We start from the raw sequence: 17,374 nt of genomic DNA, 5'->3' as shown, positions 1-17,374 counted from the left end.
CTACTACTACTAACTATTAAGTTCTATGGTTTACAAAGCACTTCTCATCTGCAGAGTCGCTTTGGGATAGATCGACTACTGGCAATCGACAAGCACACATCGCTGAATAGAATTACACTAGTAATCCTCCCTGTTACTGATTCTTTAAAGATTCAGACTCACACGGTTTGAAATTATGTTTACAGCTTGTTGTAAGTCTCTATGTGCTCCCATTACCAGACATTGCATGGGTATAGCCTGCGTTATTTGCACTCCATTTAAAGAAAAGCTATATTTTGCGCGTCTCAATGTTTGTGAGGTCATATCTCCTGACACATTTATCATGTAGTGGTGTAATGTTGCAGGTACATTCAGTGATGTACGTGGATATTACCTGCAGAATATGTTGCGAACAGAGTTCGTAGTACAGAAAAAATGAAACATCATGCTTGATGCTGAAGTTTTAATTCATACACAGCGAAAATGTTTTAAGCGTTAGATTTGCAGTTACGTGTAAAGTTTGTTGGAAGTCGCTAAGTAATCTTATTCTCAGATTCTGGGTGAGTAAAATGTATGTAATCCTCGCGCTGTGAGTTTCGCTGCTATGAGACATGTACACAGTGTCTAACTTCAGTGCTGGACTTACACTGTTAAACCTTTAACTTAAGATTATTCCTGCCGATGAGTAGATTACGACAGCATTTAAATTTTTTAAGTCGGTCGATAACTGTACGAAATACTGAAACTCAAAATTTTGTTGGCCCTGGAAGCCATTACGAGGAGCGTTTGAAAAGTCCATGCGGAGTTCGAGAGATGGCACCACCAGCGCGTATCGAGGTCATTGTTAGTTATTAGTATCTTTGGAAAGAAGACACACCAAGTTTCAGTCATATTGGTCTACTTCCTTGGGTTTGGAATTGGTGTGAATCAAGGAAGTCGAGTGATTGTATAAAAAATGGACTAAAAAGAAATTCGTGTGGTGATAAACATTACTTTATGAAATTCAAAACGCCTCAGGAGACTAAAGAGAAGCTTGATAAACATTATGGTGACTCTCCACCTTCGATTAGAACAGTTTATAAGTGGTTTCAAAATTTTTTGAGTGGCCATATGGGCACAAATGATGCTGAACATTCTGGACGCCCTGTGGAGGTTACGACTCCAGAAATCATTGATACAATCAATGATATGGTGATGGATGACAGAAGACTTAAGGAGCGTAAGATTTCTAGTGCTGTGGGCATCTCGAATAAATGGGTACATAATGTTTTGCATAAACATTTGGAAATGAGAAAGCTATTCGCAAGATAGGTTCCGCGATTGTTCACGCTTAACCAAAAACGCAATCATGTGAAGTGTTGCAAGCATGGCTTCAGGAAGAATCCGCAGGACTTTAAGCATCGTTTCGTCACTGTTGATGAAACATGAATGCATTTACTCCTGAGACCAAACAACAATCTGAACAATGGATTACCAAGGCAGAAACTGCACCAAAAACGGCGAAGACCATTCCTTCGGCCAGAAAAGTTATGGCGACTGTCTTTTGGGATTCGCAAGGGATAACCCTAATCGACTACATGGAAAAGAGTAAAACTATTACATGTGAATATTATTCATCGTTATTGGACCGTTTGAAAACCGAGCTGCAAGAAAAACGCCGGCGATTAGACCGCAAAAAAGGTCCTTTTCCATGACGACAACGCACCGGCACACACTTCAGCTGTTGTGGTCGCAAAAGTAATGGGAATAGGATTCCAATTCACTTCACATCCCCCCTATTCTCCAGATTTGGCTCCCTCGGACTACTACTTGTTCCCCAATTTGAAGAAATGGCTGGCGGGACAAAGATTTTATTCAAACGAGGAGGTGACTGCAGCAACTAATAGCTATTTTGCAGACTTGGACAATAACTATTATTCGGAAGGATCATCAAATTAGAACAGCTTTGGACGAAGTGTATAAGTCTAAAAGGAGACTATGTCGAAAACTAAAAAAGGTTTACCCTAAACACGTAAGTAGCTTTTAGTTTTGTACGGACTTTTCAAACGCACCTCGTAGATAGGCAACCCGCGGTGGGCACTGGGTGCCCGTTCTAGACGTTCAGTTATTTCACGATGTGTGTGTTGCGTGACGTCCTTAGGTTAGGTTTAAGTAGTTCTAAGTTCTGGGGGACTGATGACCATAGATGTTACGTCCCATAGTGCTCAGAGCCATTTCACGATATCTAGCGTGAGAAAGGGCGCTAATGTGTCGCTACTCTTAACAAATAATCTGCAGCAGCGTCACCAGCGGTGTGTGACGTGTGAGTGAGCGCGCTCTCAGCTGGATCGTCCGTCTGCCCCGCAGGCCCAGCGTCTCGTCGGCCTCGTCGCAGGTGAACGCCAGCGCCAGCGCCGACGACAGCGACAGCGGCTTCCACGGCTACCGCGTGGGGGCGGCGCCGGGGGCAGGTGTGCGCTCCAAGTCCCCCGCCGCCCCCGTGACGTCACGCATCCCGTCTCCGCTGCCGGCGCTCACCGCCGCCAACGCCGCGGCCGCCGCCGCCGCAGCCGCTGCCGCCGCCGCCGCCTCCGCTTCCGCCCCCGCGCCCGCGCCCTCGGCGGCGGCCGGTCCGCAGGCGGCCGTGCTGACAGTGCCACCGCCCCCACTGTACGCCAACGCACCGCCCAAACCACGCCGCGTCTCCCCGGAGCCTGCCAGCCTGCACCACCACCACCACCACCATCACCACCACCACCAACAACACCAGCAGCACACGCCGCACCACCACCAACACCATCCCCACCAGCAGTCCCCGCATAAGCCGGAAGAGGTGAGCTCTTCCTATCTTCCTATTCTTCTGCTGTCTGTTCTTTTCAAAAACTGGATAGTCGAAATAGAACTACCCTGGAAACTTTTCGTGCACCTTGAGATAGGTAATACAACTTAACATCATCCATACCCGCGGAAAACAATGTATGCTGGGTTTCCCATCTTTAGGCGCATGAAGTATTTTCCTGGTTAGTTCTATTTTTACACTCTGTAGTCGAGAACTTATACCGTTCAACGAAATTAAACGATCACTTTTTTGAAACCCCATAATGTTTCTCATTCCGGCGCATTTTCAAATTTGGCCCAAAGGTGCATACAACCTTCCTTTTTAATGGTATAAAAGTGTGGCGCCTTGCGACATTTTCATCTGCTTCGATTACCAATGTGCCAACACTTGCAAGAAAAAGAGCAACTCTCAAAAGCTCATGTGAGCTGCAAGGTGGCTTAATGATATCACACAGACATCAAATTTCATCACAGTTCTTCCCAACGCCACCGTGATGGGAAGGTCGCCATACGCCTTCTTACCCACATTTTACCTCTTTTCTGGACGCCTCTGCGCACGCGGTTTTCTTGCCGATAACACTTTTCATGCACACCGCCACTCAGAATAGACACGAAAAGGCCTCAGGGGGTGACATAAACAGCGTCAATGAAACCACTCCTTCCTCTGAGGCTTTCGTTTACACACATTTCCCGGTGTAAAGCTACAATGTGAAGTGCGATGTGCAACGGAGCGATGTTCTTGACTATCTCTGATATCGCTGACACCCATCGGTCGATTCAACACTTCTCTAGTGATTCAGTGGAGCTGCAGCCCCACAGAATGTCATCTGCTACTTTATTCATGCACATGTTCATTTTTACACCCCTACCCCCCCCCCCCCCTCCCAAGAATAAAAAACCAACTGTGTTCGCGCCACAGGAGGACATGAAACAGATGAGTGGTGGGAAAGCAGAAATGCATGCTGCTGCTTCGAATGGTTCTGAACGGCCCCCAGCGGTTCCACACTATATGCCAGAGCACAAATTACAGTCACAGAACACACCAAAGGGATCAGACCGCATATAATGTGGTCGCAGCCGCACGATGTCCATGGAAGTTGGGCTGAAAAAACGAGGCCCAGGGGGTGTCAGCAGAGTCTAACGTTGTATAGAACGTCTTCCTGTCGATTTTCGCACTGCGAACCCTCTTGTTCGACCGCGAAATCTTTGGGAATCAACGCCCCAAGGGAAGAAAGGAAAGAGGCTGTTTCATTGACGCTCTTTGTGTCATCCCCTAAGGCCTTTTCGTGTCGGTTCTGGTGGTGTGTCTAATTTGTCATTCTCGGCTCCCCATAAGAAAATGGCGGGATATCAACGTTAGTGGGCGCTTTTCTGACCTCCATCACAGAGGCGCTAAAAGAGTCCCGTCGTGGGACATGTCCACGTTGGCGGCAAATTTGTGGTGAGGTTCGGTGCCAGTGAGACATCATTAACCGCCTTACAACTTACATGAACTTGTTTCTTATGTGTCGATACCTTGGTGTTTGAAGCAGAGGCAGATGTTTACGTCCCAGGGCTCACGCTTTTGCACCACTACAGAGGAATGTTGTAGGGACCTGCGAGCCAGATTTCGAAGTTATGCTCTGGATGGGAGACAGTTACGAACATTCGAAAAGTGATTCATTAATTTTGCTCCACAGTGTAACTTCAGCAGTACATTAAACTTTCTTCAGGATCATCAGTCTTCTGACAAGCTTTTTGCGGCCAGCCGCGACTTCCCCTCTTGTTGCAATCTCTTCATTTCCGAGTACCAATAATGAATTATTTGTTGGATATATTGCACTCTTTGTTTTCCTTTACAGTTTTACTCCCTATAGCTTCCTGCTGTACCGTGTAAAGGATACGCTTATGTCTTAACACGTGTTCTATCATCCTATCCCTCCTTCTTGTCTGCGTTTTCCACATATTTCCTTCCGCGCCTACTGTGCGGAGAACCTCCTCATTCCTTTCCTTATCAGTCCACTTAGTTTTCAACATTCTTCTGCAGCACCACATCTCAAACACTTCGAATTTCATCTTTTCGTATTTCCCCACTTCCAAACAACGCTGTGCTCCAGACGTACATTCTCAGAAATTTCCTCCTCATATTAAGGTCTGTGTTTCATACTAGTAGACTTTCCTTCGAAAGGAATGCCCTTTTTGACTGCTAGTCTAATTTTACGTTCACCTGCTTCGAGGACTGTCTCAAAAGTATCCGACCTTTGGCCAGAAAAAGTATTTGGAATACCTGGCGGGGTTGGGACCCTAATCCCCTGCAAAGTAGGACCCTTGTGCTTGCATACACTTAGCCCACCGATCCTTCCACTGCCGGAAGCACCTCTGAATGTCTTCTTTTGTAATGGTGTTCAGCTTCGTCGTCGTGTTGCGCATTATCTCTTCTCCAGTCTCAAAACTGGATCCTTTCAGTGGCGTATTCAATTTTGTAAACGGCCGGAAGTCGCAAGGAGCCATGTCGTAAGTAGGGAGGTTGGCGAACGGCTTGTACTTCCAAGTTTGGCCAAGAAATTTTGCATCAAGTGGGATGAATGTGCGGGGACGTTGGCGTAATGCAGTTGCCACTTTTTGCCGTCTTTTGCGGCGAACTGCGTCACAGAGTCGCCGATAGTACTCCTCTGTCAATGTTTGTCCTTCCGGTGCGTATTCGTGGTGCATAATTCCACGGACTCCAAAGAAGACAGGCAGCACCACCTTTTATTTTGCTTCGCACCTCATGAATCATCTCCATTTATCACAGTGTTCAGAAAACCAGGATCAGTGATGGTGGTGTCCATTAGGTCTTGTGCAACGTCAAAGTGGAGGTCTTTCTCTTCCGGCGACAACAACTTGGGCACGAATTTCGCAGCAGACTCTTTACTCACTTGGGCAACAGGTTAGCTTTAGAAACATTACTCTTTCTGTGCAGTTACGTAATTATTTCATTTAGTTATTTGTCTAGAGAGTTACAGCAATGAGTCACAATTTTTAAAATATGACATTTTTTGTGTTAGGCAGCTGATTTATTGAAACCAAAAGTGTAAATATCAATTTATATCGCATTTCTGTCAATTTCAGTGAAGGAGCAGGAAACGTTCAGAATTTTAGTGGTGGATGCTACATGCTGTACGTAATTATTTGTGTTCAGACGGTAGCGGAATACTCACTAAAGTGAGGCGTTCATACGAACTCCCATTGTTCTAAGTGCACAACTCAGTAAGCGTTCTTAACGACCTGCGAGAGAGATGTAAAACTGCTCGAGTCACGGAGTAACAAGCTTCCTTGATGCGGTGTTTGCAGTGATATCTCCACGAAAAGAAATCTACTGTCGTTAAGTCGAACAACAGCGTGGGTTATTTCTGAAGACTACGGAGACCTAACCATTTTCCAGGAAAGATGTTCTTCATTTCTTGCCCAAATTCAGACACAGAATGAGCTTAGTGACCAACGAGTTACATCACACACGGCCTTTAATGTCTAGACTACACATTCAAGGAGAGCATGTAAATTATAGACTTCTAATCAAACTGAGTGCCTGTGGAGTTTCGCCTCAACTGTGCAATTGAGAGTTCCTGTTCGCAGACGTCGATCAAAACAGAAGTGGGCGTTCCCTAAGAACGTGTTATATGACCTATTCTGTTCCCGATCTACATAAACTATGTAAGAGTTAACCTGAGCAACCTTCTTAGATTTTTTGCAGGTGATGCTGCCACTTACCGTCTTATAAAGTCATCGGATGATCAAAACCAATTGCTAAATGATTTAGACAAGATATCTGTATGGTGCGAAAATTCGCAGTTGACTCCAAATAATGGGCAGTGTGAAGTCGTCCACATGAGTGTCAAAAGGATATCATCAAATTTCGATTACACGATAAATCACACAAATCTAAAGACTGTAAACTGAACTAAATACTTAGGGACTGCTATAAGGAATAACTTAAATTTAAACGATCACATAGATAATGTTGTGGGGAAAGCAAACAAAAGCGTGCGCTTATTGGCAGAATACTTATAAAGTGCAACAGGTCTACTAAAGAGACAGCTTACATCACGTTTGTCCGCACTCTTCTGCGTTATTGCTGTGTGCTGTGTGATCCGAATCACATGGGACAGGCAGAGGGTATCGAAAAAGTTCGAGAGTGGAACGGTAGAGATAGCTTGAAGATCGGTCGGTTAACTCTCTTCCAGGCATTTAATTGTGAATTGCAAAGTAAACACGTACAAGTAGATGAAGATTAAAGATAAATACATCTCACTTGTTAGTGTACCTGTGAAGTAGTGTCGACTGATGATTTCGTCTCAAATAACTTCACACCACACATTATTGGACCACCTCGTTCGACTACTGACATGACACTCTCACCTATGATTTTCCATCGCCCAGTAATGCATTTTATGACGGTCCACTGCAAAATTCTTTCCGAATGTGCAATTTTATATGTCGCATCCATGTCGTTCAGAAGACACACTGAGTTGGGCATTCGGGAAATGGACATTACTTTGAATACCTCTGTTAGATGAACATTCCGCCACTAGAACATACATTAAACGCAGGCAGTTATGTACAACGCACAGCACTGACCCTAAAGCTTTCCACGTTTCTAGCTTCCTAACAGAAATTGGCATACATTTGTTTTAAATTGATTTGTACACAATTGGTTTAAATGCAGTGGCTGTTCAAACATAAACATTCCATTGGCTGTTAAAAATAAACAAACGGCGCTTGTGTAGTTAGGAAAGGACACTGTGATCGTGACGTTGCGTCAGCCAGCTGTCAGTTGCTTTCGTTAGTGTGTATAAAGCGAGTGACTAAAATGGTCAACGTTATTGCGCCTCGTGCCAGATGCGGTGCGTCTTGTGCCATTCGCTTCCTGCACGTGGAAGGCCTCAGTGCCGCAGACATTCGTGGTCGATTGTGTTATGTGTATGGCGATGGGGTTACGAGTGACGGTGCTGTGAGGGAGCGCTGCAGAAAATTCGAGGCTAGTATCACACGTGTGCATACTGAAGGTATTCGAGGAAGACATTAATGTGTGATGAATGGACTTCCACAGTATCGTGACGAAACTGAGCGTAGGAGACGTCGGATCTCAGTTTCTGTACTTTCTGAAGATGTACCTCCTTAACAATGTCTGTTTTGTGCACGTTGTACCCAACGTTGGGTACCAAAACGTCTAACTGATATTCACAAAACGGAAAGAATTGGTTCGCCCGTGACATTCCTTCACCGCTACCGCGAAAAGATGAAAGAATTTCTGAACAGAATCGTGACCAGGGACAAGCTGCAGGCCCAGGATATGAACTCTGAAACTAAGGAACAGTCTAAATAGTGGATCAGCACTCAAGCTCCCAATATACGCCCAAACAAATTGAGGCATACGCTGTGAAACCGCAAAAGGATGGCTACAGTTTTTTGAGATCACAAAGGAATTTTGACAAGAGATTTCATGATAGTAGCTGTGCAGTGACAGATTGATTGTGAGGCTCTTACCAAGCTCCCAGGTCAGTCCAAAGTAAATGACGCGAGACAATTACCGAGGCCATCATTCTCCTTCACGACAATGCGCGACTCCATACCGCGAATCGAACATTTTGGCTGGGAGATATTTCAGCATTCTCCATATAGTCCGGACTTGGCACGAAGCGTCTGTCATTTCTGTCCTAAGATGAAGGTCTGGCTTACGAGTCAGACTTAATAACCGAAGATGAGCTAAAGGGCGCTGTCAGTAACTGATTGAAGTCAAAGCTTCATCTCTGATGAAAGGATAAATAAGCAGATGTCACAATGCGACAGATATTTGAATCTGGGTGGCGACTATGTGGAGACGTAGTGCCTGCATGTAGGTACACGTAGTTTATAAGCCAGCCGCTGTGGCCCAGTAGTTCTCGGCGCTTCAGTCTGGAACCGCGCGACCGCTACGGTCGCAGGTTCGAATCCTGCCTCGGGTATGGATGTGTGTGATGTCCTTAGGGTAGTTAGGTTTAAGTAGTTCTAAGTTCTAGGGGACTGATCACCTCAGATGTTAAGCCCCAAAGTGATCAGAGCCATTGGAGCCTTTTTTTGTAGTTAATAAAAAAAAGTTTTCTATTTTTTTACAGTAGCCAGTCGGAGATTAATTTTTGAATAGTCGTCGTACATTGACACGTACGTTATACCTGATAAAAACACTGTTCCATTAGAAATTTATGACTCGTTGCTGTAACTCTCTGCCAAATAACTAAATAAACTATGTTCATAATTCTGCAGAAAGAGTTACGTTTCTTCCGTTTACCTATGTAAATAAATATTTCTTCCCCTTATAACTTCGCAATTTTTTCAGAGGAAAACACCTATCTTAACATTCCTTTATAACAGAGTAGACTTGGTGTGGTTTATTTTTCCCTCCATTCTCTTTTACAATGATTTCTGCCAAAGAGTGACAACTTCTCGACTAATTCGCGTTGCCAACATTATAATTAAGCCTAATACGGCGAGAAAGGATGTGAGTTCTTGAACGAACAACCAATATGCTGTACATTCCGCTAGCCGTTTTGTATTTGTCTTCCATGGTAAGTTTCCTGAGAGACAAAACATTTGCGACGATATCGCGGCGGCAATATTTAAAGCAAGGATATCTGATACTAAAAAGAAGCAGGAAGTCTTGGTATCTGCTCTGAACTCATAATGTAGTAAAATGATGCTGCACGAAACCAAAGGGCAACAGGATATTATCCCACGTAAGTCAACGGGTGTAAAATACTAGACACATTGAATCCATTACAATCCATACTCATTGTGAAAGTTCAGTTCACTTGAAAAAGATTACAGTCATGTACTCGCCCTGAACTGGGTGGAAGGTGCCTATCGGAATCACCTGTAGAAGAAGTTAAATACACTTCAGTGGTTGCCCTAAATGCAGCTGACTAAACGAACTGCGTAACTCGTAAATTTATATGATTTGTAGCCATCCTTCATGAACTTCTAATTTCTTCTTAGAATTATAATAATCCAGAGCTGCTTTGCACATTTCATACAATTAATTGTAATTATTATTATTCTGTTATTTGCGTATTGCCCTGTTGCGTCACGCTTTTAGATTCGTTTTCCTAGTAGTCCATATGGGTCTCGTTCTCTCTGTGTGTGTTATTTGTCTTTCTTCACCTCACCGATCCTGCTTTTCCTTTTTTGACCTCATTTTCGAGCTCCACAACCCAAGAACTTATCTTCTGACTGGACACATTTCTGTGTATTGCTTCCACTGCTTCTATCTGGCCTTTCTCATCATAGTTTTTATATTTCCAGTGTGTGAGGTAATCTTGTGTGGCAGCCTCACTGTTTGTATTCATTGAAAATGGCGTATAATAATAGTAATTATTATTATTATTATTATTATTATTATTATTATTATCATATACTTCTCGGCACCTTACACCAATCAAAAACTTTTTAAGTTTATATATCATGATCCCCTTCATCACCATCCTTTCTTCTTGTTCATCGGCAAGTTAACCTGTTAAGACCCCCGTAGTTTTAAAGTTTCGAACATCCAATAGCTTCATAGCGTCGTTCAACTTGTCACTTTACTTCATGCAAATTTATCAATTAATTTAAGATACTTTGTAGTCTTCACAGTGAAACAACGTTTACTTTGACACATTTTGGGTTATACTGTTGCATTAAAGTTAATAGTCGAGCGTCATGGAGTATGTAGTCTCATACTAGTAGTGTCGTCATTGGAACACGACAATGGATACGGAAATGCTACGTGCTTGTGCAGAGCCACCGATGACACCGCAAACAGGAAGCCAGTGCAAGCCCGTTATATAATCAGCTTCATTTGTACAGTGTTCTGTTCACCGCACATCTGGTGTTTAATGGTGTAAAACAAAAGAATTTCCTAGTTAACTAGCACAAGATACCACATTGTGACCTGCCACAAACTACATTTTGAAATTATTCTGTTCATTTTTAATAAGCTTTTCTTCCATTTTCATGTATTATCTCCTGTGCAAATTTAGGGAAGGTTTATGTTGCCTTTTAATAAAATGTTAATAATAACTGAGAGCCGTTGGCCCATTCAACTTAACGATGCCGTCGAATCTTCCATTCTTAATTACAATTCTTGTCATCATTGTGGCTACGCTTTGAACGTGTTAACGGTTTGTTACATAGCGTGTTAGGTAAATACTGAGATGAATTTTCACAAAGCTTCATCAGAACGAATTTTCACAAAGCTGCATCAGAACAACTGTGATGGCCGAGCAAGAGGGTCTGTTCTTTGAGTCACTCTTTTAGACAGAGTTCGATTCAAATGAACAGCACGATATTATGGGTTGAAGCTCCATTATTTGGAGACAACGTCCCTCGACCATTAACTCAATGGCACTTGTTTGAATCATATGAGCAATTGTCCTTAGAAACGAACGTTCTCCTTCCAGTTGACAGGGGTGGAAGAAGTCTGATGAACGTTACCGTGCCACCCACATGGGGACAGAAATTCTTGTTGAAAACTCCTCGCAGCAGCGGCGCTTGTACTTACACCAGACCGTGCGTAACTCATTCAGTTGTTATCATTATCATGTTGGCACGCGGAAGTATCGTCCGAAATACCACTACCCGTACCAAGGATAAGATTCAGCATTTCCGTTCGGGAATTATCGACCGACCACTCACCCTGTCGTATCGAACAGTTATCCAGCGACGGATACCTGTTCTTACGTTGGAAACAATGGCTTGGTGGAAAACAGTTTGAAGATAGTGGAACTCAAGACCATCGTTTCCAAATTCCCGGGATGGAAACAGTCTATGCAGAGAGTTTGAATACATAATTCAGCGGAGTTTGAAGAAGATAATGCAGTGTTACGAAAACTACTAAAAAGTAAACGCTGATAAAGTGGAAAAGTGAAATAGGTTCGTGCGAAACTATAAACACCATTAAAAGCTTTTTGAGCGAATATGATGTGTAGTTATTAGTATTAGAACACGACGCAATTCTCTCATCGTCTGTCACACTTAAAGTTTAAACTGGGAGGGTACTCGGGAAAAAGCTAGGCAAATACGGTCTTCTGTGAACAATGCAGCTATCATCTTGAGGCACTGATCAAGTATTCACCAAATGATTACATTCTTTGAGTATCCCTCTTGCCGTGGCACCTAGTACTGTATTGACAAGAAGTTCGTCTAGATTATAGTTACTGTGTTCACTTACGACTGTTTCTTGAGTATTTTCGTCAGTCTGGGAGCCTTAGCCAGTTGGATGAAAGGAAGGCATTAATGAAAATCAAGAGCTATACGAGTGGCAGGCTTCAGTGCGAGAACACAAGAGAAACAATCATCGAAATGAAGTACGGGAAATGCGTTGTGGATCAGTAAAAGGGTTGTAAGATAACTCATGAAATATATCACCCACCACTTACCTCGTTTAATAATTAAAACTTCAGATAAAAACGAAGCAGTGCCGCAACTGTTTATCACACACCATTTGTGAATGCATAGCACGCGAGCATACTTCAGTACTTTATGGTGTGTCAGCAATGATCTACTGGATGAGTGCTGAAAGGCCAATGGAAATCCGACAAATTTAACATCAACAATGTGGACAATGTAGCAGACGAAGTGAAGGAAATCCGCTCCTTCGGAAGCACGATAATGCACGAAAGGCGATGCGAGGATGACATCAGAAGAAGAACGTTTCAGGCAGACTGAGAACTCCTCAGCAAGAGCAGCTTACCGGTATCAAACATAGGCGTCAATGTAAGAAATCAGTATATGAGACTGGGCGTTTGGAACACAGCACAGCACGGGACACACTGTAGCAAAACCGAAAAGGAAGAGAACTGAAGCCTTTGAGATGTGGTGTTTCACACGGAAGCTGAAAATTAATGAGATGAGAAGTTCCTCCGCATAATCGGCGAGGAAATATTCACGCGGAAAACATAAAGCAAAGGAAGGGACAGGATGATAGGGCGTATGTTAAGGGTCCTTTCTCCTCAGTCAGCCGATAATACAAGTGATTTTCTCTTTTTTGTGGAAAAACTAATGAAGCAATCAACGTAAATCTTTTTGCGCATTATTTATAGATTGTTGCATAACATTTTCTGATTTTTAAAGAACTCCAGTCTTCATCTAGACGTCCATCCGAGGAGTTAAAGTTGCTCTGTCCAAAATGAGGTGTGTCCATAACGGAAGTCTGTGGTCTGCTAATCGTATCTGAAATCGAAATAATTTCCTCAATCTATAGGGTATTGCACACGAGGCAGTGGTAGCTGTAGTTCCTCGAAATGTGACAAAATTATAAAATGGGGGCAGCAATCGCCGACATAGTGTAACTGAGGCGAGGTAAGGGGAACCAGCCCGCATTCGCCGAGGTAGACAGAAAACCGCCTTAAAGAGCGTCCACAGGCTGGCCGACACACCGGACCTCGACACTAATCTGCCGGGGCCTTGCCGCGTTAGACCGCGTGGCTAGCCGGGCGGGCTGAGCTTAAGTAAGTGTGTGCACAGTGAGCGAGCGGCTGCGGGTGTCGGCAGGCAACGTACGAGTCCCGCGTGGCGCGGCCGCAGGAGCCGTACCGGCCGCCGCCGCCGCCCATCGGCGCGCGTGCCAGCCACGTGGTGGCGGAGCAGCAGCAGCAGCAGCAGCGGCGCACGCCCGACGCCTACAGCCGGTCGCAGCCGCCGCCGCCGCAGCCCGCGCGGGCCCCCGCCACGCCCACGCACCGCGACTACGAGGTCGTGTACGACCCGCGATACCGGCCCGCCGCGCATCCTGCCTACCTCAAGGTGAACACGCCGCCCTGCCCTCTCACCTCCTCTCTCTCTCTCTCTTCTTCTTCTCTCTCTCTCTCTCTCTCTCTCTCTCTCTGATACACACACACACACACATACACGCACAAGGTGGTCCATTAATCGTGACTGGGCAAAATATCTCACGAAATAAGCGCCAAACGAAAAAACTACAAAGAACGAAACTTGTCTAGCTTGAAGGGGGAAACCAGATGGCGCTATGGTTGGCCCACTAGATGGCGCAGCCATAGGTCTTAACGGATATCATCTGCGTTTTTTTAAAAATACGAACCCCCAGTTTTTGTTACATATTCGTGTAATACGTAAAGAAATATTAACGTTTCAGTTGGACCACTTTGTTCGCTTTGTGATAGATGGAGCTGTAATAGTCACAAACATATGGCTCACAATTTTAGACGAACAGTTGGTAACAGGTAGGTTTTTTAAATTAAAATACAGAACGTAGGTACGTTTTAACATTTTATTTCGGTCACCATCAATGGACCACCCTATATACAATGGCACTGAATAACAAAGGTAGAAAATATCTTCAAAACACACCAAGGTAAAAATCTGGAACTAATACTTGACAACTAATGCGTAACTAGTGTAACTGTTAGCCATATTCTGATCCTGGAGTAGAAGAAATACCGCACCGACAATGTTTCATCTTCCGTCCAGGACAAACAGACCGAGACTTCAACACCAGGTATGTAGAGTACGGTGCATTAAAGCCTGCACACTACACACACAACAGACACGGATTACCAATAGCCACACACACACACACACAAGCACGCACGTGCATACAAAGAGGACCCTCATTTGGAAAAGTACAGAAAATGTCAAAAGTACTCCACTTACTAAATGAAGGTCATAAAACTGATATGTCGGAAGAACTGGAGGTATATTCACGAAACAAAGTATTAAAAGAGAAACGGAAAGTGAATAACTGAATTTCATCTGATGTTTCGACCGGTATAGATAAATAGAAATAGTGATACATGGAAATAAATAGCTTTGTAAATACACAGGGTGAACATTAATAAAGCAGAAAAACTTCAGGACCGATTCGTGACTAGAAATAGAGGAAAAAAATCCTATGAAGATGTGTTCCGAAATGCATCGTTGCCACGGCAGATGGCGCTGACGAATGAAAGTTCCTCTGACCATGTGCTGTGTGTTGCCCCCGGAGCGTACTGTAAGCAACAAAAAGGTTCGTCGGTAAAGTGGGCTCAAAGCATAAATTTCAAAATATTGGTGGTTTGGTGGAAAAACCATCACCAAAATCATTCCCGTAATAGGAAATCCGCTTATGATAACCCTTGCAGTCGTTTCACGTCGTAGGGATAATATCGGTTCCTCTGCACGATACACATAATCGTATTTGCGTCTACACCATATTGGCGGGCCACTTGCCTGGAGCTTCTACTAGGGTTCGGCTCAAAATCCTGTAGAATCCGGTCCTCCAAATCTGGTGTACGCTCACTCCGACGCTACTCAGCACGTTCCTCGTGGTCACACAAGTGCACAAAAGGGAGTTGAAATCTTGTGTGATGTGGTTGGTGTCTGTGAGGGTACTTCTTTTGGCTCACCCGTGCTGCCTCTCGACCGTTTCCACCTGGTTGGCCATACACAAACACCATCTCGGCTTGGTCCCCCCCCCCCCCCCATTCAGCTCCTTACAGTGCGCTGCGTCAATCACACGGCCTGCAACATACAAGGAACACACTGCACGTTGTCACAGGAACTTTCGTTCGTCAGTGTTATCTTCCGTGCCAACGATACATTTCCGGTTCCATGTTCATAAGACCTCCATGCTAGTCAAAAATCCGTCCTGCAGTTTGTCAATTTTATTACTGTTCACACTGTTTGTAAGCAAATAATGATACAGAACATTAAGAAATATATCTTCTGTACGGAAGAATAGTACAAAAAAGAATAGCACGAAAGAATAATCAGGGGGACATGTCGACAATATGTAATATATTTTGCTAGCTTTTGCTTGTATGTTTGCCGTTTTCATTCTGTGCTGTGCACAAAAATTTTGTGTGGTACTTAGTATGTGTGAAGCCAAAAGCGTTAAACGAACCCAGTGCCAGGGATACAGGACTGTGGCTGTTGTTGTTCGGTGACAGGCGGAAGCGCCGCCCCCGGCGCCCCCCGCCGCCGCCGCCGCCGCCGCCGCCCCCGCGGGCGGGCTGCCGCGCGACGTGCTGCCGCCGCCGGCCATGTACCGCACGGCGCCGCCCAGCCGCCAGCAGCCGCCGCCCCCGCGGCCGCACAGCGCCGACCTGCTCGACCTGGACCCCCGCCGCACCTACCCGCCCCCGCCCGCCCACGCGCCCGTGAGTTCCGCAGCCCGGCGCGCCGTTTCGCGCAAATCCAAATTAACTCCTCGAAAGCAGTTTCCCACCACACGCTCACTTGCGAAAATTTGTGCTGCTCAGATTTAAGACAGCAGGGAATGAAAGAATTTGTTTAAAGCTAAAAGTTAAAGGAAAAGATATCTTTATCGGGAAATACATTGACGGAAGCGGAAAGTGATTCACAGTGAAACACCAGCACACTACTTATCGAACTTGGCGGAACTATTCGTGACATACACAGGTCGTTTAGGCTTCCTTTCAGTTCTGAACTGGTGCCCATCATCCACACGAGATCTACCTATATACAGGGTGAACCGAAATTCGTGCCCTCTGGCTTCGCAGCGCGACTTCTCACATGCCAGTGATAAAAAAAGTCTGTCGCAAAATTTCATCCGGAGAGTGCATCCGGTAGAAAAAGGACGTTAAAGAGCGGCAATCTGGCAACACTGTAACCACATGTACGGTAACTAGCGTTGTCAGGCACAGTTGGTGCACAGCATACAATTTTGGGTTCGCATGCAGGAGGTCGTGGGTATGATCCTGGGTTGGGGCGCAATTTTTATTTGCTAATTTCATTCTGACATTTCGTACTGTAACACACGCCGTTGCTTACGTCACATGCGTCCTAAATTTACAACATTTTCTAATTCTGAGCGTACCAAGTACGTGGTTAAGACAAATAAGAAATAGAAACAGAAGTTGAAGCAAATGACGTGTCATAGGAAAGAATAACTACAAAAACAATATCAATTTCGAGATGCTAAACATGCGCCTGTTCCATGTAATGCGCATTACCTCTCTGACAGATATTGTTGTGCACGATTCATACCGACGTTGCTAATTGTGAAATGTTCTCTTTCCAATTACACTGTGTGTCCCTAACGGTAACAGACGTGATGTTTCCACAATCCCACCGATAGAATAATAATAATATTAATAATAAGGCATTGAAATACGTACTAAACAGCATGCAGTTACCAGGCTCAGTCTTCAAAGGCAAGGGACCATGGTGATAACACATACAAATAGTAATCGGGTTTGGATATTATTCGCAAAGTACATTGGTAGTCCTATTCGTGACGTAAGGCCCTAACAAAATGTACGGACCTGAACGAGGCAAGAATAATAGTTGCTACTAATCTCTGGGAACCAGTGGAGGAGGATACAAGCAAACAGGTTCCGCATCAACTGGATGAGGTAACTGTGAAATTCCATGACATGAAAAGGGCTTCTTTCGAAGCTGACGAATCTTCCATTTTTTACCATTGTAGTATGTAAGTGCACGTGTTTTCTACAGGACTCGCTGCCATCACTGTTGAAGATTAAGATGCCAGATACCGTACCACCTGCACTATATGTACCAAATAAAAAATATAGGCCTCAATCCAGGATCGAACCATCCACCTGCTGCAAGTTAACCCAAAACGCTA

At 44.5% G+C, this 17,374-nt stretch overlaps 1 protein-coding gene across 1 annotated transcript in view; it reads left to right on the top strand.

Moving 5' to 3' along the window:
* Positions 1-17,374, top strand: part of LOC126281829 (uncharacterized) — a gene marked incomplete at its 5' end in the record, with an annotated part of 691,657 nt that overhangs the window by 158,661 nt on the left and 515,622 nt on the right. The window contains 3 exons of the mRNA XM_049981062.1: positions 2,326-2,533; positions 13,321-13,572; positions 15,714-15,923. Coding sequence (XP_049837019.1) covers positions 2,326-2,533; positions 13,321-13,572; positions 15,714-15,923 — 670 coding nt within the window. The remainder of the gene's footprint in view (positions 1-2,325; positions 2,534-13,320; positions 13,573-15,713; positions 15,924-17,374) is intronic.

Source organism: Schistocerca gregaria, chromosome 7 (assembly GCF_023897955.1).
Source record: "Schistocerca gregaria isolate iqSchGreg1 chromosome 7, iqSchGreg1.2, whole genome shotgun sequence".
NCBI lineage: Eukaryota > Metazoa > Arthropoda > Insecta > Orthoptera > Acrididae > Schistocerca > Schistocerca gregaria.
The sequence above is the reverse complement of the archived record's forward strand: the minus strand, read 5'-3'. Positions and strand labels throughout refer to the sequence as shown.